The sequence below is a fragment of the Vanessa atalanta genome, chromosome 8, assembly GCF_905147765.1.
Source record: "Vanessa atalanta chromosome 8, ilVanAtal1.2, whole genome shotgun sequence".
NCBI lineage: Eukaryota > Metazoa > Arthropoda > Insecta > Lepidoptera > Nymphalidae > Vanessa > Vanessa atalanta.
Window position 1 is genome coordinate 13,295,397 of NC_061878.1, and position 23,667 is coordinate 13,319,063.

A 23,667-nucleotide genomic window follows, 5' to 3' on the forward strand; every position below is an offset into this window, starting at 1 on the left:
CGAAATTAATTAGAAACACAAATTAGCAATATAAAATTTTTTATTGCTAATTAGAGTCCAGGTTTGAACACCCGATCTCCAGGTAAGATTCATGTCTTCTAATCACAGTGACCATGTCTAGTAGGTTCCTCTTTAATTCAGGTGGCAACTCTACGCGCTTTGGGATTAAGTGGGGGCTATCATCTGTCATTGGATATGCCGCTACCACAACGTTCAAAATTTACACCAATCATATAACTAATATTATTTTGGCAAGTCATAATCCTGCCGTACTATTCTGTAAGAACTTCTTTCATATAATATACGTGAAATGTTTATATTCGGTGATATTATAATTTCTGACATTTCACGATCGTGTTCAACGTTGAGTTTTTAGTCTGTTACGGAATAATTCTACTGATATGTCACTAAAACCAACCCTTTTGGTCGCTTTTCAATTATTAAATACAAAAATAAGATACGTCTCTTTTCTCTGGACACTAAAATAAATCCAAAATGGACAACGTTTGACGATAACAAGCCAATAATATAATGTATTGTTTTGATGTCTATAAAGATAACTTTGTTGTGTCTTGTAAAGAATATAATAATATGATAAAATATAGAAATTATTAATTAACATTGTTTTTTTTTAAATAATACCAATAACCAATTTATAGTTTCGCAAGCCGTTTCGCTGCCGTGCCTCGACCGCGCCCGGACCGCACCGAGTCATCGACCGTTGAACACGACTCACTTTGACATTCAAACCAAATATAAAATTACACTACTATCTATTGGATTTGACTACGAATTCAACTTTGTAATTAAAAATAATTTTATTTATTATTAACATAGTGCGGTCAGTGACGAGATGCCCCAGTAGTAAGACAACGTCTATATAAACTAACATGAGTATATTAAGACTATTATTATTTGACAGGGGAATAAAACTATTATGTACTTAGACATAGTATAAAAATGCAAAGTTAGTTTTAATAATTACCATTTACTAATAAAACTGAATAACAAAAGTCGTTCATCTTAATATTCCAACAAGACATCACGACGCCGTATGTTATAGACAGTTAAAACAATTGAATTTGTCCTCATATCTACCTGTTGCTGTAATCGTGCTCGGCACGGTGGTAAATCCGTTCCATAATTACGTAAAAATAATATCGAGTAACTATAATCGAAATTAGCAGATAACCTGGTAAAAGTGTCGAAATAACACACCTTACCAGTACCTTAATATTTCAAATATTTGGTAGTAAAATATTATTAAGGAAGGTTTATCCTTTTTTATCTTGTGAAGGAATTGATTTAAAAAAAGTGAATATAATTTCAGACATAGAATATTTTATTGCGCGTGTTGCGTTCAACAATAAGTGGAATGGTTATTATTTACGTTTTGATATTCTGTCGGTGCACCATTAGACACAAATATAATTACATTAAAATCGACCGGAATTCAATCGGGCAATCAATTTAATTACGTTCAACAAAACACAAATGTAGCAACTTACATTTTTCACTACACCTTGTCATATTTCATTGTTACATTTACGCATGTACGCGCCATTTATTGTATTAGACTGACTGCTTTATTACGAGAGCGTAAGGACCATTATGGAATAAAAATGTCATGTTTTAGTTGATACCGAGCCGCAATAGTCAATACGCAACGTTCCGCTGCGGTTTTCATTACAAGGTTTGCGCAAGCGAACATTACTGGCGAAATATCGTATATCGAGTTCAGTGTTCGTGTGACAGATACAAAGCTTCTCAAGGATTCTCATTCATGTACACACTCAGCCTCGCTAAGTGATAGATATCTAATTCACAGAATCATCTTTTTCGTCGTCCACCAATGAGAAACCAGTAAATGAGTAACTCTTAATATGATATTTTGTACCACTGCTGCATAATTATTTTTACTTAAAAAAATATAAGTGAAGAGTATTATTTCGTGGTTTTGTCTCCAGCGTCTCGTATTCATCTGTTACGTGTCCAGATGAATTATTTATAAGCTCTTTATAAAGATAATATTGAATATGTCTCAACACTCCGCGCTTGTACGCACCGCAAACCACAAGATATAGTTTTATTTGATTTACTTACTTTATATTCTATAAATACGCAAATCAATCTCATCGCGTCGAGTATTAATCTTAAAATTGTAAATTGTTATTTGTCAGTATTTTTGCCATGTACACCTCCTTAATTTTGGTGGTAGGGGTTTGGGCAAGCCCGTTTTTGAAAGTACCATTCACCCATCACATATGATACCACCAAAGAGCAATACTTAGTATTATTGTGTTTCGGTTTTGACAACAGGCACGAGGGATATAACATCTTAGCTCCCAAGGTTGGTGATGTACTAGCGATGTAAGGAATAGTGAATATTTCTTACAGCGCCAATGTCTTTGAATAGTGGTGGCCTCTACAAAAATGTAAGTAGGTATATCAATGTTTTATTAAAAACATAGCTTTTGTCTGGTGCGTATTGTAATGTGTAAATGATTACGCAGATTATTTTCACGCTCCTTTGAACAAAAATATAAATAATTTTCATGAATTAAGAAACGACAATTAAAACATATCTACCTTTAGCTTTAATAACGCACATGTTTTTCGTTATTACCTCTGACCACAGCACTGCACGTACATATATGTAATCATATTATTGCGTACTTAATCTTAAAAACATTATTTTAAATTAATTTATTTGATTCTTACCCACAAGAAAATACATGAGAGTCGAAACTGAAACTTACCTGTAACAATAAATAAACACATTATTATACATTATATGAAAGGTACATTTATTTAAAGAAACTGTAATTTCTTAAGACACGTTTAATAAAAGCCGACAATCCAAGTGACTACTGAAACACTTGTCGTTTTTCTCGATACAATCTACATTCCGAACCGATGGTAGAGGACAGGAAAATGGATGGATGGTGGGAGAGAAAAAATTGTGAACACAATGCAGGATGGGTATGGAAGTGTATTCACCAACCTTCATTGGAGCAGCGTGGTATTATAAGCTCCAAACCGTAACATCAAAGAATGTTTGGAAGGACATGACATCTTAGCCCAGCAGGCAAAGTAACATTAAATTTGCTGGCTGGAACTTTACTCGATTCTACTTTACTTAACTGATTTAAATGAAACAAATTCTTCGTCTTAGCGAGTTTATTACCATTTATTTTTTGTATATGATACGAGGTGGTTATGAAAACTAGTGTCGGCATAAATTACCCGGTACGCATTCGGCCACTCTCCAACGAAACAGAAAGCCGATCGACTAGTGTGGTAACCGTTTCCCGCGTGCCATCGTACCGCGGGGATCCCGATGTGTAACAATTTCTCCAGTCTGTACCACAGGGGAAACTCTATGTCTCGAAATATTTATTATTCAATTATTATTATTTTCCATCTATTTGAGTATTTATCACTACTTTGGTGTCAATTTCATTTAAGCGTAAGATAACAGACAGACAGTGTTTCGCGGTCACATTTCGAGTATTCGCGCAACTTATGATTATATGTAAGCATAGATAAAAAAATAATTTATAATAAACCTCGTTACACGATAAATTCACTAGCAAGAGACTCTTTTTCACGTTTATCGTTCTTACGTAGGTTAAGCGTTACTAGCAAACGCAGCAAATACGCAGCTCTTTGTTGTAACTTTTTATTATCTGTGAATGGACAGCAAAAAACATTTGATGAATGTGATCACCATCAAGCTACGTAAGTTATAGGATATTTTAAATAAAGAATAACGCGATGCCTGCATTATAATTACTAATATTCTTATTTACTCTTCCTTTTAACGAGGTAAGTTGCCTAAGGGGATAGGATACAACGTCAGACTAAATCTTTACATCTCTCTAAATGTCTCTCCTGTTCATTAATTTTATCCATAAGTGCGTCCATCTTCCTAGGGTAATTGTTTTTCTGGTACAATTTATTCGCGCCAGGTAAGTTGGCCGGTCAGAAGTTAGTCTCAAGTGGCTTCGCATTGATAGTTTTTAGAAACTTTCATCACCTGGATGGAAAAAATACTGTCGATGTTGTTTGCATCGGCGAATGATTGAGAAATATCATACTAGGAATTACTTTTTACATATACGTAGTAGCAATATAAATAATATTATAAATATATATTTCAAAGAGATTAATTGCATGATTTAAAATAAATATGTCATTTAGAATCTGTAAGGCTAATTAATTAAAACGCATGGTCACTCTATCAGGTAGGCTTTCTCGCCGTCAGCGGCGGTCGTCGACCTGCTATTGTTTATCGCACAGCTCACTCTACTGATTGCTATTTGTTGTTTCACGGTAAACCTCGACAGGTGCAAGATGTTTCATATCTAAACTAACTCCTTATTGTTAACCATTTAATGTTTGTTGCTGCGTATTATTGCTAATCAGAATTTAATATCCCACTTTTAGGCAAGGGCCACCTCTTCAGAGATGGATTGGAGTATGTAACGAGGTTTATCAATAAGTGTGACAAAATTTTATTCGTTATATTACGTCGTTTTCGTCGCCATTTTAGTTTTTCTTTGTTGCGGATATTCCACGCTAAAGAAAAAGATCAGATATTTAAAATTGATTTATAAATTCAAAATTTCTTTGAAGAATAAGAAAAAAATAATATTTGAACGTTCATCTGCAATTTATCGCAAATAACTTATCGTACCTTTATCGAAACTATTATTTATAAAATTTGCGCAATGGTAACTTGGTCACCGAATGGTAAGTGGTCAACACTGCCCTTAGACATTGGCACTGTAAAAAATAAAAGTCATTCCTTGCAACAGGAAAATGCACCATCAACCTTGGGAACAAGACGTTATATCCCTCGTGCCTGTAGTTACACAGTTTCAATCATCTGAACTGCAGTAATTGCTTTTGGTACTCTCCCATACGAGTAGGATAGGTGTTAACAAACAAAACCATTTAATTCACAGAAGTAATTCCACTAATGAGCACTAGAAAGCTTGATAGGGGAAAAAAAAGAAAAATCGGGGAAAAAGGAATGTACCAGCCCGATTTCTACACCGGCCTCCGGTCATCACCATAACCAGCGTGAGGCCGATATCCCACTGGAGTCACAGCGCCATGGTGCGATATATTCACTTATAAACATTTTACCTTGCAATAATAAGTAATTTTAGAGATAGCAGTTCGGATAGTCGAGAAGAGCTATCAAATACTGGATAGTGCACCTGTGTACATGCACACATACGTTTTACTATCTTCTGTGCAGATTGATTGTCTTTGAGATTAGACAACGTTCGGTTAGCAAGATATTATCTATACATATCTAAGACATAAGGTGAGGCTAGCCTCATTTTTGTCTACATCGATCCACATGGTCACAATCTACAGTCAAGATATTCGTTTACATAATACAACAATATATTAAATGTTTTTTTATTTTTATTTGTTGGAGCTCGATATTTCGACATTATCTACGAATGTCTTGTTCACGAGACTTGTTGAGTCGAAATATCGAGCTCTAACAAACAAAAATAAAAAACATGGTAAATATCCCGTTTTAAATACAGTTAGTAATAAAAATAACCATGTCAATTTAAAATCTAATATATTAAATGTTTTAGTAGCGCATCTTCGCATAAAACGAAGAGCAATAATTTAAATGGGACAGGGTTATGGCTTCGAATAGCGCTGCAGTTAATGGACGGTTAGTCTACGGGGAAAGTGGTATGGAAGTTGCAGCGCTTGAGGCGAATTTCTGTGCGTATGAGGCAGGTTGTTACGTAACGACTAAGACTACAGTTCAATGTTCGGACACATTCGGCAAGATTTTGAAAGTGCTCTTATCGTTGGAGCCGTCATCTATGCGGATGCTGTAAGCGTATTGATGCGTTTTCTTTAATTCGCACTTAACACTACAGCTTCCTGATATAACGTATAATACAACTTTACTTATATTAACTTTGCCATTGACAATCAAATAGAAGGAGGTGACGATCAAGGCGACTCATTTATATAAATATGGTCAATAACTCAATAGTTTGCGAAAATCACATACTTTAATATTTTATTTTATGTATCAAAATCAATAAGAGTAGGTTTTTACAAGCACTTTTGAATCGTCATTTAACAACCTATCATCGGTTATAACGAACCGGCAAGAAACTCAGTAGTTACTCTTTTTCATGATTTAAAATATATCCTGCTTGTAAGTCAATAAGTATTCGCTCCACGCCTTTTTATCATCTATATAATCTTGTATTGAATAATATGCTTTTTTTATTAATGCATTTTTAACAATAACAGAATACATTAAACCTTTTAAGGAAAAAGCTCATTCGAATTAAAGGTATGTACAAAATAACAACACGACAATGTTAAATTATAAGTTATCGAATCTAACTTTAATTAATCGTTACGAAACGATACGGAACTGATTCTGTGACGGTCCAGATACCGAATATTAGGAAAATAATATTGCCAGAATTATGTAAAAAATTGAAGCGTTCAAACGCAATGGGGTGAATTAATTTACAATTATTAAAATGAGAGTCAATGACATTAAGGTCTTTGACATAATATGTCTTTCATATGTTTATTATAAGTTGCCATTAAAATATTTTAATCAATTTCTCATAACATTATTCCTATTTGCTTAAGTAAAATACTCATATGTGTACTTTCACTAAGGGTTACTTCGAAAAATTAAAAGGAATTTTAACGAAAATGCCGACAAAAGACGTAAAGTTTTAATGAACGCTGGTTAATGATACGATCAACTCCACGACACGTCCGCACCGTGGTTTTGTGACGAAACGCATCGGCTTGCCCTTTAGTGGTAAAACCGAAGCAATTAAACAATTAGGCCGGTCACGCGTGACCGCTTGCGTAATTTTTCGTGATCGTGAGGATGAACGCAGTGAACTATGGATAATAACTTCCAACTGCCCGCGACTTTGTGCGCAACATTTTATGTTAACATCATTTAATTATCCTACGTTTGAAACTAGCGTCCTACCCCGGCTTCGCATGGATGCAACTTATATATAAATATATTCTATAGTACTCAGGAATAATTTAGCTTTCTACCGGTGAAAACATTGTTAGAATTGGATTATTAGTTCCGGTCTCCGGAGATTACCACCTACATACAGACAAAAAAAAATTTTTACTTATTATAATATTATACCATTCAATATAAATGGATACTTATACAGTTTAAGTTTCACGATGTATTATACATTTTATACATTATACTCGAGTTTACACCACGAGCACGATTTTGATGCACACGTTGTGGTCAGACAGACAACTCGACCCAAACAATATGTAATGATAATATATAATTTTTCAAAAACAATTGTAACTGTGCGAGTAACATTATTCTACGTATATTAAAATAATTTAATAACGAAGGATTGAGTTTTTTTTTTACTTAATTTCTATTAATATAACTTTTACCAAGAACATTACCATAAACTTTCGCTGAATTAAAATCGTTACGTTATATATCGTTATGTATTTTTTGTTTATGTAATACGATATTATTTAAATAATATATCAAATAATTATGCAAGTGGACATCAAAATTCTATTAGTTATTGTTTTCGCAATTGTAGACTGCGTAATAGAATATGGATCTGTTCACTCGCGCAGGCGCGTGCCTCCACGTTTAATTTTTGACGTTTTTTGCCGTCTTTATCTGTGTTACAATAGTCATCCCACGCACACTGAGACATCTGTTAACACTATCGTCGCTCAACTCATGCACACCGATATAAATGAACGTGGAGACGCGCGCCTTCGTCAGTGGACAGATTTATACAAACAAACACCGCTCCCGACAAGACAGTAAACAGTTGCTACAAACAAGTTGTAATCGTCCGATAATCCTGTAAGTGGAATGCTGGCCGCTATAAACCCCCCGGCAAGCATACAAATATAAATTGCGATTTTATATGCGTTTTAATATTCGTTTATGCCTTTTGAGTTGCGCTTAGGAAGCATTTATACAGGGCTGTCAAAAAAAAAGATTATGAACGTGTATGTGTATCTAACGTTATTATGAAATGCATGTGTAATATTTTAATTAATGAATTGAAACCAAGTATCCAAACTCACCATTGTATATTTAAAATATTTTTTTGAATCACTATCTTAAAACTTTACTGCAGATTTTTTTGTTTTTTCCAGGTTGAGTAATGTAAGCTTCTGCTTCTAACTACTGTGACCACCACACAGGATATGAGATAGACTTTACAAGTAATAGCGTAAATTCATATTATTACTTGTCTGCCTTCCCGCAAGGCTATTTAAAGCAAACACTTTTAAAGTTAATCATTTTAAATGATTATGTTTCGAAATATAGATTTTATCGAAAATAACCGGTAAAAAAACACAGTAATTGCCGTTTTCCATCAAATTATTACATCAATAATATAGGTACTTTAATAAAATGTAATTATATTTAAATATTCTGCCTTAAAATAAACAAACACGAACATCACGCTTTTGTTATCTGTAGTCCATATTTTCTGTATTTAGTAGTATGCCTTATTTATCAATATTTTCAGGACACATTTCAAATGTATTAATTAGCAACATTTAAACCTAATATATTCTAATTATAAAATGTATCATATTTCGATAGTATTCCAAATATTACTACATTTAAAATTAAAATAAAATTTAATTATTATTTCGATGGCAGCCCTAACACATAGTGATGAGGCAAAAGCGACGTTTCCGATGGGAAAGTGCAATTATAGCTACACATCAAAAGCTCCGCTCCGTGCGACTGGGGTTGCCAGTTACTGTACCTTTTAATTATTTCATTTCAAACGGAATAAGTAGGTAACCTACCTACTAATAAAATAAATTTTAACAAAGGTATGAGATACGCGTCTTTAACGGTTTTTACTATTTAAATGTAAGACGTAGACGGACCGGCAGATGGGTCACCCGATGTTAAGTGGTCACAACCGCCCATAGACATTGGCGGTGTTAGAAATATTAACCATCACTTATCTTCGCCAATGTGCCTCCAACCTCGGAAATTAAGGTGTTATGTCCCTCATGCCTGTAGTTACACTGCTCACTCGCCCTTTTAACCGGAACAAAAAAAAACCAAGCATTGCTGCTCGGGGTAGAATATCTGATGAGTGGTTGTACCCACCCAGACGAGCTTGCACAAAAGTCCTACCACCAAAAAAAATCTAGCATATTTATACGCTATAATATCTCTTGTTGGAGAGTAATATCCACTAGAGCTGAAATTTGGTCAAAGGGATTTGTTTATTATAAAGAGATTTTTTTAAATAAATGGAACAATTTCGGGTAACCTCAGTAGAATGGCAGCCCTGCGCCATCCTGCACGAGTGAGATAGATTTATTTCATAGCCTCAGTTCTTCACTCGCAATTTATATATATTTAATTTTCGATTAAACTCGTACGTCATCAAATACTCGGAAGGCACTCGTACAAGTCTTTACTGAGATGTTCATGCTGAATAAGTTTCATCTTTTACATTTCAATTAAAAAAAAAATGTTTTGAAGCTGATGTTTATAAAGAAGAAAAGATATAACCTGAGCATTTGTTTATGTTTTAAAGTGAATTGTTTTTAATTCGATGATGATCCGATCTCTTTGAACAATTTTGGCCACGTGAATACTAGTCCGACGCTGGATATATTAAAATGCTCAGATTATTGATTTGATAGGGCTGCCGTAGACGTATAGAAGACTGCGACCCCCATACTGCCTGAAACTTTTGATAATCGTAATTTCAATTGGTTCATTTAAAAGACTATTAAAACAATCACAAAATTTTTACACCCCTTAAACTTTCTGTCCTAGGCCTGGACCTAGTCAGTCGTAAAGAAATACATTTACTACTTACTTAAGTATGTTTACGTTTAATCACCCTCTATTTGATTACTCTAATAATAATCCGATTTCAGCCGCACTGCCCACTTTCAAATACTGAAAATGTCTTGACGGAAATACCCAATACGTTTTCCTAGCCCTATCACGGGTTAAAGCCTAGGTACTCCAGTTCTTCATCTATATAATATAGACGAAAAACAACGAGGCAGTCTAGTTTGTAAAGTTCGCAGTTGTATAACCTATGCGAATCGAAGGAGTAAAACAAAAAACAAACCTTAAATTTACGTATTTTGCTAATAGCTCCTCTATATTGCGCGTTACTAAAATTTATTGATTAAGATATCATTATTTATAATACAACACAATTACACTAAACTACTCATAGCCAATATTGAATTCTATAGTTCCTATAAAATCTTGTTCATTATTCAAAACGCCATTTTTTCTCGAATCCATATAAAATATTATGGTTATTCAAGATTCGACCCATGATAACGCGTCAATTGGATGTCACGCGTTGGGTCGTTTGCTTGTACTCCTATAAGTAGTGAATTTTAATATTTTTACGTGTACAATTAACTACTTTCTACTATATTTAAAATGTTATAAAAAAGAAACATTGTGTTTAATGTATGAAAACTTATTAAATGATGAACGACAGAGATCTCAGTTTTGATCTCGCTCCAGTTACCGACAATTCCTTTTATTACATATATTAAAGAAATATAACTCTTATGTCATAGAAATTAAGAACTATTGCTGAGTAGGTTCTTCGAATCATATTCATTTATCTCACAATAATTATCTCAAAGTGCGTGTGCGCAGCGAACTGTTAAAAAAATATAAATTTGTTTTTGAAATTGTAATTTCTATTCTCTAAGTTTATTTGTTATAGATTAATGAACGGGAATTATTTTTCCTAAATTTATATAAATATTATGAATGCGAATTTAACTCTCTATTGCATACCTAGTATATAATGTTCTCAGAAATACTATTTTTAAAATAAATCACTTGCGCGCTCCGTTCACGCTCCTATAACTACCATAACAGTATACTCCCGTGAATCGGAAAGCACATGAAGCTGTTGGACTTGCGCCTGAACTCTGGTCATGTCGGATGGCCATGCCATCCGTTCAGGAGCGTGAGGGTATGGAGTGTATACATGTGTTTTTTTCCTGTGCAATTGCCAAAATGAGCCATGAATGAGAATGGACTGGAGAGCAAACAGGTTAGCAAACCATCAATTGAACAATTATTGAGCTTGCTCAGACTATCCATTGGTCACACATACTACCGACAAACTTTATTATTGTTACGTTGAGAGGTATAACTACAGGCACGAGGGACATATTATATTAGTTCCCAAGGTTGGCAGCGAATTGGCGATTTACGGAATGGTTAAAAAAATTTACAGCCTCAATGTACCGATAGAGGCGATGAAGCACTAACCACCGTTATGTATATTTTAATAATACAACAAAACAAACTAAACAACAAAATAAAAAAACAAAACTGATAAAAAGAATTGCCATATGGACAATCATACCTACATACATACATATATATGTATTATTATTTATTATTTTTCCCTATGCAAATATGTTACTGACTGATTTATCTCAGACAATCCTACGTCTTGTATGATCTCTGAAGCATTGTTAATCTCGAGTCTTCACGCAGTGCTTATGAGAGCGGAACGGGCAGCGCCGCGGCAAAAAACGTAGCGTGCCGTGCAGCGCATGCGCAGGTTCCGCGATATTTGTAACTCATTACTTATTGATGAGGCGTTTCCCATCGGAAACGTTTTCGTATTTGTACAAAATACGTTCAGTAATTGGAAGTTACTACCGAACCAATCTTATTTATAAACGAGCTGCAGCCTATGGTGCCGTCACTTAGATATTTAATGTAGCAAAAAAGTTCCGTTTTAAACCCCCCACTCCCCAATTATTCTAGTAGTGTTACTTTATGTAGCTTTTTTCCAATTTGGAAGATGAGACACACCCGACATCTTAAGATTTCGTAATTGGCGGCATTGACAATTTAAAAAGTTGTATGTACTTCTTACATTGTCTATGTCTTACCATCACTCGATCTATTTGTCTGTTTGCCTTAAATAATAAATTAAAAAGAAAGTACTACCCAGTAGTCCTGCTATTCTGAGGAAATCTTATCGTACCCAGTTTCGTTAATATCTAATCTATATATATAATATTATATATGAATTCTTTACCATTATTAAATTTAAACCATAAGACATCATGTTTGAACACGTAAACTTTGACCTACATTCATGATTTTGAAAAATACAATTAAATAGTGAAGATCCGGCTTGATGTAGCGCAGGAGATCAAAGACCACAGAATATTCAGCACGTAAGCCTGCGAATACGTACACGCATCGAACTGAGACTGTAAATATTCTAAATGTAAAACTAACCGTCCACTTTCATTTTCATGAAACCTAAATGAAAGTTTAAGTTACGACATAAAGTAAGATATTTAAATGAATTCATATTAATTAGTAGTAGTCCAGACGCTTTTGAATATGTAAGAATAAACAGCGATGACCCAGAGGCGTGGTGCCGATAAATATGAATATTTGAAAGCAAAATATTACATAACTGTCCATAAATTTCTTCAAACTAGAACTTTAATAAGAACACTATCACAAATGCTATCAGTAATTGATGCAACAATTAAATCATGCCCCCTAAACGATAAACTTCACGCCGCGTCCTTGTCCTGCACATGTAATAACGCAGACCCAAGAAAATCAGAATTGGTAAGCCTCAAAAGAACCATCTCGATCTTTGATTATAATCTTTACAACTATTCCAAACAGCGCAAAAATGTAACTTCCCAGATGATTGAAATATGCAAACATCTGTGATCTAGATAAAAAGCATCTTTAACATTTGGATAAACTTATCAATTCAACTGGAAGATTAATTTAGGAACATCAAAACAATCGTCGACTCCTGCTATTCGGTTAACATTAGGGAATATATTTTAGTCACATACAAATAAATGTTTACCACAATAAATAACACAGCACGGTCTAGATTTGTATTAAATTTTAAAGTAAACCAAGTCGAGTTTGCAAGCAAATCATTAGCATTAGGTTCAGGAAGAGCGCGGCATGCGGAATGAACCGCGTCGTGGGCCGACTTGTCTCTTTGTCTCGACATTTTATAAATACCTTAATAATATATGTACATATTGTTACCAAATCGACTAACGATGCTAAAAGTGCTGTTAAAATTATTTGTGTCTTTGCGACATATGTAATAATAATGTATTTAATATTCAATTCAATTATTTCACAACTATTTTTCAGATTTTAGTAGAAAGAATCTAATTTAAAGTCAGTTAATTAGTTAATCTTTAATCTGAATAGTTGAGTGACGTGATGTCTATGTGCGCCCTGTCTGAAATTTAGTTAATTTCAGAAACTGGCCGTTGGTTTACAGTTATTTGGACGTTTTATTCTGACCTGAGTCAAACATTTAACATACTCTAATTAAAATATATTTAATTCGAACAAGATTTAAAGGTTCTTGAAAGATAATTCTAGGATTTATAAAAAGGCAAACGTTTGGTAAAGGATGTACCATGTGAAAACAAAAACTGAAATCGTTAAAGTTCTTCATTAAATGACAACAATATGAGCATGCCTTTATAAATGTCTTAAAAAATTTAATTCCCTTTTAATGCCATATCGAGCAAAGTCAAGTTGGACTCGAATGGAGTAATCACTGGTGCAAGGTTTTCTTGGAATGGTAATAACAAGTCATTAGAAAAACAACTAACAAACCGATAATCATAAAATACGTTGTAAATATTTAAAAAAAATGCTTGCTTTATATAAATATATTTGTAGTTGATTATCAATAAACCAAATCAATATATACTGATATATACTAACGAGAAAAACCACCAAATAAAGTCAGGAGTTAACATTTCCAAGGATTTAAGTTATGTACTTATGTGTTAGTTATAAACAATTGAATTATTATTTATTCAGTCTTAGAAAATAAACAAACGGTCAAATCATACTTTGGCACTGAGAAATATCAGTATGACCAAACAAAACCCACGAAAGGAATACGTTAACTTCTAGAAGTATAGTAATGCATGATCATTACAACACGTTCGTCGTAGTTTGTCCAAATACAACATTATGAATAAAACATTAATGATTGCAAACGAAATCTTAAATGTTGTTTAGTTTTAAACACAATGTATTGGCGCTTAAATAAAGCGTGTTAGGAGAGTGTTCGTGAGTTGCGTTGGTACATTCGACCCACTGACCCTCACGTCCGACCATTGTGACTGACCACAGCGTAAGAAAAACTTCTAAAGCATCTAAACAAAAGTGATGAAGCATAATTAGAAATTCTTCGAAAATATCATACATTTCATAAACGAAAACGAGTCATATCACGCAACACTGATGTTCAAATTTGTTCTGAAGTCGTAATATCGAATATCTCTTACTGTTCCTCGCAAACATCCCCGAAGTTACTTAACAAAAATATTCCATACTCCTATCACGAAAACTCATCTTGGAAAACTGGCTCCGATAGTGCGCATATGTGCTAAACATAATGAATTCACAAAAGTTATACATGGCATTGACATCTTTCATGATAGCTTCATTACTTTTAAAAAAAAGCTCATGGATTACTTCTTGTCAGCTAAATAGTGCGTTAAATTCCTTGTTTTTTGTTTTTCTTTTATAATATGTAGTTATTGTGTTTATAAACGACGATAGCATAGGCCAATAATCTTTTTTAAAATTGTATAATATATTTTAGTTTCAACTTAATTTAAACTTTATTTTACATGTTGACACCATACACTGTGAATGTTATGTACACTTGTAATCGATGTACATATCAGAAGTTGATTTTATTTTTTTGGATGTTGTGTAAACTATCAATTAATATGTATATTGTTAGTGTACTTATTAAATAAAAATAAAAAAATAAAAATAAAGTAATAAAAATTGCGTTTAATGAAGAATATATTTTATTGAGAGACTAATACATTTATAGAGTTAATAAATTGAACTTTGTTATTTGGACAGTATTTCCAAATCGAAACAAATCGATTATGTATTGATTTTCGTCAATTACTACTTATTATAATTTTAAAAATCTATCTAAAGATAAATTGCAGAACTTAGAATAGTCAATATTTACAGATTTAGTTAATATTCAATTTACTGAATAAATTTCCTAATAGTAATATATTTCCTTGATTTATATTTTAGTTGATTATTAAATATTTTAAAACTAACAAAGAGAAGACTTTAGCATGTTATGTATATCTCACTGAGGAAGACCACTACTCTGCGCCGATACGGTTTGGTGGAAACACACGTTGGAGAAATTTATCCTTCAAACCCAGGTTTTAAGACGATGTTTCATTGATGAGATGAGTAATTATTAACGCAAATTAAGCTCATGAAAATTCAATGATCGTCTTCTGATAAGTACTACGTATTCCAGCCACTGGGCCAAATCGGCTGTCGTAGGAAGATTCGCTGGTGGTTGAATTACTATGGGCTCATTTCGGTGGAGACCTTATGACTAATTACTCCACCGCCAAAAAATATTATTTTGCTATGGCGTGTTTACGTTTAATATATTTAATAAAGTGTATGATATTGTAAAACTTTAGGGTCAAAGAGTATAATACCTAATATAATTTGATCGTGTATCTATTAAATTAAAAAAAAAATGTGACTCAATAACTTCATCAATCACAAAACTAAAAGTCTTACCGTGCTCGCTGGATGTGCTGGAACGAGCATCATCGCTCCTGGTGGAGGTTTCCTTGGTTTCCTAACGCCTTTGCTCCTGAGAGGTCGGACGGCAGTCGTCACGGTGTGGTGACGGCCGAGCCACTTTGTCACCAGTTTTTCTTTACTGTTAGCACTTCCGAATTCAGGTTCCTCCTAAGAAATAAAATATGTTTAAAAACTTTTAAAATCGATGTATGAACTGATGTCTTATTTCCGCCCGACTATGAGAGGGGCTGTGCAAGTGTTAGGTAACAAATCCATCCCACGGAAAACGATCGTTACTTCAGGATAAAAAGTAACCAATGTGTTATTCTATCTCTGCACTAAATTTTATTTCGATTTGTTCGGAATGGCGTGCTTGAATACAACACATCAATCCATCCAAACTACAACATTTATAATCTTAGTAAAATAGTTATAAGAAGTACAAATCCATTTTATTTTTTGTATTTTCTTACTTACACTTGACATAATTTGCACTATACTCTGGTAGTTATTTCTGATATGCATTATTTAAACATCTTTTGTCTTTACCAATAGTAAGCATTAAATAGTAATGTCTTTTCTACAAACGTATATCCATATATGTCCCGAAATCAGCCCAAGGCTAGCGAGTCGAAGTTTTTTCATTAAATAACATAAGTTTTTTTTCTCTTCAATTACATATAACTAGTTCTGGATTTTAATAACGCACTTAGAACATAGATAACTGAACCGACTATTTCAAAGCATTTCTTGCGGCTAGATATTTGCAATCGTTTCAATGTATACTATAGAATTGCTGACATAGTTTGTAATGTTCTAGAAATAATTAGCAAAATATAAAAATAAATTGAATGATGTGAAATAATTCTTCTTTGGTCATTTAATAATCATCACTAAAAACTCAATTGTCACCTTTTTCTTTTTCAGCGTCTCTCCTTGCAACTTCGCCTCCAACTCCTTACAGAGTTCATGTCCTCTTATCTTCTCCGCCTCTTGGGCCTTCTTGATCTCGTCCACGTGGAAAACACAAGGCTGAACCGGCTTAAAGGCCGGGTCGAACTGGTTGTGGTCGAAGGCCTGCTTCGGACGGAAGCAGGGACAAATTCTCTTAGAGAGATGGTAGATGGAGACGATGCAGACCAGGCAGTGAACTGAGGCGATTATGAGCAGCGCGATGTTAGCCAGCACTGGAGTCCATGCTTGCATTTCATCCTGGGAACAAATAAATAATAAAATAATGTAGGTCAAACCTCAAATTTCTAATCGCGTAACTTAAATAATGTAGGCTAAAATAGTCTAATTCAATAGACATCTCTTACGAAATACTGTTTTTTTTTATCTTTTAATATTAATTTGCGCAAACATAGACTATTCTATAATTGGGCACAATATCGTTAAATGTTTTAGTATTCGTAAAGTGCAATCCTCACATAAATCTACCATATTGCTAGGTATTGCACAAGACAACATTTTCGCATTAAACGTCCAATTAACCTGACACACACTCGCGCATGCGCGACCATGCAGCCCAGCGGGGACGCATTTGCCGTGTATGTAATTGCCTAGAACCTAAACATCTTTGTAGGTTTTCACGGTAAAAATGCAGCTAAAGACGTATACATATTTTAACTTTATTTTTTTTAATTATTTTGTCATATAGGTAGGCGAACTGGAAATGGACCTGGTGGTTAGTGGTCACCACTGCGAATATACCAACAACCTTGGGAATAAAGGTGGTATGTGCCCTGTGCCTGTAGTTACACTAACTCGGTCACCCTTTAAACCGAAACACAACAATACTAAATATTGCTGTTTGGCGGTACAATATGTAATGAGTGGGCGGTACCTACCCAGATATACTCAGCCCTATCCTCAAGTGGTATATGTCAGGAAAATCTAGACAGTTAGCTATTTATTAATACATTTACAACACTATAATTTATAATCGAACCTATAAAGTCCTTTTAATAAAACATTCTTAATGGAAGGTGTTGAGCTGGGATCTAGACAAGCGACACTAAGTTAGCATATTGTGTTTGTATTTGATGATTCCCGTCTCACTCGGCATTGAAGGCAATCTACGTGATTCGTGAGATAAATTTTAAATTATTATTAAAACATAATGATATAAAAATAATAATCTTAACATAAAACGTATTGCTTTTATTTCTTCAAACCTGAGTTCAATGTCCTTAGGTTTAGTACCTTATAAAACCCAAATGTTTACATTAATCGTCTACTAGTTAACTAAAATACACAATGATGTTTTTGCTGAGTGGCCGATGTAGTTAAGTGTAATATCGCTACACCGTTATGTCATATGCTCAACGTGCCCGACGTTAGAATATTCTAGGACGGCATCTATTATATCAAACTCTGTTTGTTTGTACATCTTTTCCCAACTCCTAATTGCCAATCATCGATATAACACATGTTATGGAATATTATTTTCTTTTGAACGCCTTTGAAATTTTCTTTTTAATAAATTATTATTATTATTAATGTTAACCTATCTAATAATTTATGTAAACATAAAACGCAAAAGTTATTAAATCTACACATATTTACAAACAACATCCGAACAAAAACTTCGAAAATTATGTATTTTATTATTATATTTATTTAAATTTATAGACAATTAAATTGGTTAATTAACAGCTCGTAATTACACCGGGTAGTACGCCTATGCTACGTGTTCACTGTTCGTACATCTATAACAGAATACACAAGCTCTTCAGCTTTTTATTTAGCTAATAATTAGATTAAAATTTTGAAAACTAATATTTTTGTTATTTTAATACAATATTATTCCACCTTTCGCTATATATTATACAGCAGAATTGCATTTTCCCACCCAACCAAACAGTTAACTACTTAAAATATAAACTAAGAATTCAAACGCAGAATACTATAACACAAAAAAGGAACCGTCTGTAAGCGTCCTACTGATGTGCAAGTAGCTGTAGATATGGACAAATGGATGCCACGAACTGCACGGGTTTTCATCCGACAAATCACGAGATGAAATGTAAACTCAAATTAAGCACATGAAAATCAGTGATGCTAGGGTTTGAATAGCCAATCGACGTTTAAGACGTGTTTGTGTGCTGTGTCCACGACACTCGATCTCGATCACTCAATCGCGGAATAGACCATACGTTATACTTCAATATGACAGTAAAAAAGTTTGATTAAAAATATTTTTTTTTCAAAACACGCTTTTTCTGCCAACAGTAATAAACTAGAATATTATTCCAAAATTTCAGTACAATGGCTTGTTCCCAGGCACTTAAATGAAATAAAAAAATATAAAAATATGTTATAATTTAATTTATTTTTAAGTAGATAACTATTATTGTACATAATAGAATTTAGAATACAATTTTCCCGCGCCGAGTTCAAGGTATCAGTCGTAACACGGTGATGATAACTTATATACAAATAATAGCTCATTATTTCGTATCGTCACGATCGCATCTCGCAAGTGCAGCCTTGAACTTTACACCGTAAATATAATATTAAACTATTGTAATTGTAATTATATTTATGTGAACCTCTTATTTTTATATGTATAGCATATTCCAATCGAAGTAGGAATAAAGATAAACAAATCTTAGATTTACGTATTCTATACGATTCGCTAATAATACAGTTATATCGTGTCCTCTTAAGACTTTATGATTAATATATCTTTATTTATGATATCAGAGTACTTTTTATTATATATTTGCTTAGCACAGCTATATTTTGTGCATTAGCACAGCTAACAGTTCTTGATTCATATTTTTTTATTTATAATACAACACTATTACACTTAACTATTTATGTTATTCCTATAAAAATTTCGTTGACGTTTTTGGTTTAGTTGTGTCATAGATTAATCAAGCTCGCGTCTATTCACTGTCAAATATTGTTTATTTGGCTTTTCTCCTCTTATGGTTCGAATAGACAATTTAACATTTTTTTTATAACGTTGTTAAGCGGACGGACAAAAGTGCCATCTGATGGTAAATGGTCACTACCGTCCATACACAGTGACGCTGTAAGAAACATTAACCCTTCCTTTTATCACCAATGCGTCACCAATCTTGGGACTTTTAGCAAATAGCGTGGCATACGTAAATCTACCGTTTGTTTATCTTTATTCCTTCTTCGAGTGGAATAGACTGTTATTACACTGGTTCACCCAACCTTTAAGCCGCACCAGAAACAATTACTCGTGTCTTTACAAACGCTTATTCAGTTGTAAGATGTCACAACCAAGTACGATTACTGCAGCATTGTCACACGTAAATCGTCCGTTGACAAAATATATGCATACACTTGCGAGCCAAATATGTAACCTTCGCATTACATACAAATGTTTAATATATTTTATTTTGCGTTTAATGATTATTTAATTATCGTGCACGATATTTGCGGATTTTTATTTTACATATTTAAATTTATAAACCCCAACAGAGTAAGTATGTCTTATATTAGTGATATTAGTATTAATGTATGCAAATGAATGAAATCTATAAAGCAAGCATTTGAATAATAAGTTTAATCAAAAATATATATTTATTTAAGGTTTTTGCTGACCATACTAACTGCACACTCGCAGAATGCAGGATTATAAATGTGTAGCTAACTATTATTTTATTTGGTTTTCATCAACATACCAACACAATAAAAGATCACCGATATCATTATATTTAAAATTATCTTAATTAATTAATTAAAAAAATTGCATTCACATACTCACGCCAGTAAGTGTACGTCTTGCTTAATGTGGTAACTGGTGCATAATAAATCGCTTACGAGATTAAGCCACTCTGCGCTTGCGCAGCTGATAAGTCAATCCATTTAATAATTTCAAACGAGCCGACTCATTGACAAACGTTACTCAGGAATTCTGTCGTGTCGTGGGTGCGAGGGAGGATTAGAAACTAAACTTGCAATTGAAATTATTTGCATTTGATGGAAATCTATGGACTATTTGCATGACATTATATGATCCCTTCTTACAAACATAATTTGTCTACACATAGGGTTGCTGTATGTGCGATTTTTTTGTAACCTATTTTAATTATTTTGGACTGCTTTTCAGAAACGTCTAATTTCTCAAAGACTTGACGCCGACTTTAGGGGATGGTCTTCTAATGAAAAATTGAAATAGTTTAATTTATTTTTAAGTCAGTTTTTACAGTCTAACTGACAGTCTACGGACAATGAAGCTTATTTGCCATCTGGTTTGAGGTCAGTTAATTACTTGCCTAATGTAATTGTATGCAGGTGCATACAATTACAGTAAAATAGAGACAAAGTTGTAACAGTTGTAATGCAAACCTCAAAACTGGTGAGCGGTTCAGGTTGCCGCAGCGAGTCGCGCTGCAGACCGGTGGCAGCCAGCACGGCAGCGCTGTTTCCACACGCGAGGCACAGCAGCGACAGCGCCAGGAACGCCGTCAACAACCCACTGCTGTACAAAAAAACATCTTATTAATATCACCTCCATGGGGGGCGTTACATCATTTTCACATAATGGAACTTTTATTATAATGTCTTAGAAATTTGTTTTTACGTACGTATGAGTGTATTAGAGTATGATAATGTGTGTATTTTTTCTGATTTATTCATTTATTTTTCTTTTCGACACCTACAAACATTATATCCGGCATCCTAATTTGTACTTAACGTATTCTGCCCGTATTTTGTACAATTTATTTTATATTAAACAATAAATAATTAAATATTATTGTTATATAAAACAGACAGAACGTACAAATGGTGAAAAAAATACCTGAAGGTAAGTTGTGACCACTGCGTTTATATTGAGACGTTTTAACTTTTATTAGTCGGTACTGTAACAAATATATTATGAAATCCAACTACAACACTGACTGATATACGCACAGCATACGTCGGTGGGCTTATGACGCACAGAATTTAGCACAGGAGTTAGAGTATTGACAACAATAGTCAGATAATAATCATTTAAGTTATAATATGAATTTTTTGTTAGACTAAATAAATAAAAGTCAAATGTGATTTTAAATAACTTGAGAGGATTAAATATGATTGAAATCTTGTATAAAATAAAAAATTGTATTGAGCGAATGTGCTTTGCTTATGGTTAACATAAGTTATACCTTATTGATGTTAATGATTAAGTAAGTACTTATCACTATTTTGATTTTGGTTTGTATTTGGTTAAGTATGCAGTTTGAGTATTTTTTTCGAAATACTGTAAATATGTTCTGGTTTCGTTTGGGTCACTTCACCTGGGCTCCACTAATAATATTCCGTCGGGGAAGGTTGACATCTGTTATGTAATCCTTTGTTATGTATAAGTTATATAGTTTTGCAGGTCTTAGAAATATATACATGATAATACTAACATAAGGAGAGGCACACACAATATTGTATATGTGATAACTCAAACTACATCACTATCCTATTGTGCTTGGTAAGTAAACTATTCTAAATAGGCAGTTATCTTAATTGTTATGTATATTTTTTATGAGTGAAGACTGTTATTAGCATTTATATAAAAACAATAATCTCATGTTACGATAAATGTAGGTAAAAAAGATGAGTGTAAAAGATATTTCTATTTCTTTGGCTTAATTAAAAATCCTTTTTAAATTCTACTTTATTCACCACTAGTGTTAAGACTCATAAATTTAATTAATAATAATGTCAAATTCAATTAAAATAAACAAATATATATCACTCCTATTTTTTCGTATGTGTAAGTGAGATGGCAATATAAGGTGTGAAGTTGTTTATTTCGAGCGATTTGACACTTGACGGCTTAGCCATCAACTTCGACATGTGGTTTAAAACAGCACGTCACCACTGTTCGCGCGCATCATAAATAGACACTCTAATATTTTTATCATGTGTTATTGAAATAACTTATAATTAAAGATAAACAATAAATAAATATGGAGACAATAATTTAAAAAGTTTCATTAAATGATTGTGTTACAAATATAACAATATAGCAAAGAGGTATGCATATTACTATTACTGGTAGTGGATATGCCAAGCACAAAACCGAGTAGAAAGCAATGGCATGGGAAGTCGTGCCGCTTCCAATAATTTTTCAAATCTAATATTCAAAATATTACATTCGAATACCAACCCAAGTGATAAGGTAAGCATAACAAGACGAACATGACTAAATAATTAATTAAGCAATATGCAAGAAAATTCCCGGAATTGATCGTTTTACCAGCCGATGTATTTGCAGCTTCTAGTGAGATGTACTAATCGAATGTCAGGCTTCTTAATCTAGAGAAAGTCACTGAGTGATTTACAAACAGCCATTACTTATTATAGATCGTCCATCTATTCGCGTGTTCTGCTATCATCCAAGCTATTATCTACACGTCTATGAGCATAATTATAAAGTCGTCGAAATACTCAATTTACGACTTACGAGTATGTTAAAAGAGCATGTCTTTTTATTTAATTGGCAATCTAAACCATATTTATTTATTGAACAAAATCCACGGTCAAGAAATGTTATTTCTAAGAGACATTTATATTATTTGTGCTAACAAGATACAGTTGTTTCCGTGTTTTACTTACCTTAAATAATATATAAATACAAAGTAAAACATTAAAATTAAATTTTGTCATCGTTATTAGTCATCTTTTTGGGATAGGTATATTTTTCCATAAAGGGACGCTCCGAATTGAGGGTCCCACTTCAAAATGAATATAAAACAAACCAATAAAAAAATAATACAATTCAGTACAAATTAAGAGTGGTTTCTTTTTAACTCCCCCTTTACGTATGAACAAGATGTCCATTTAAATCGAAGTTTTAAAAAAACAGACCATATTTAATTGAATACTCTATATTCATATACATACATATTTCGCTCATCAAGATTTGATAAATTTATTTTTATAACACAGTTAGTACCAACTGACAAATGTACAGACAGTAGTTATTAGTGCTATAAAAAATGTTATACTATCCTTAC

At 33.1% G+C, this 23,667-nt stretch overlaps 1 protein-coding gene across 1 annotated transcript in view; it reads right to left on the reverse strand.

Moving 5' to 3' along the window:
* The window catches only part of LOC125065994, a 53,101-nt gene that overhangs the window by 24,556 nt on the left and 4,878 nt on the right, over positions 1 to 23,667 (reverse strand). The window contains exons 2-4 of the mRNA XM_047673867.1: positions 21,017 to 21,149; positions 16,598 to 16,897; positions 15,680 to 15,853 (exon numbers count right to left, since the gene is read on the reverse strand). Coding sequence (XP_047529823.1) covers positions 15,680 to 15,853; positions 16,598 to 16,897; positions 21,017 to 21,149 — 607 coding nt within the window. The remainder of the gene's footprint in view (positions 1 to 15,679; positions 15,854 to 16,597; positions 16,898 to 21,016; positions 21,150 to 23,667) is intronic.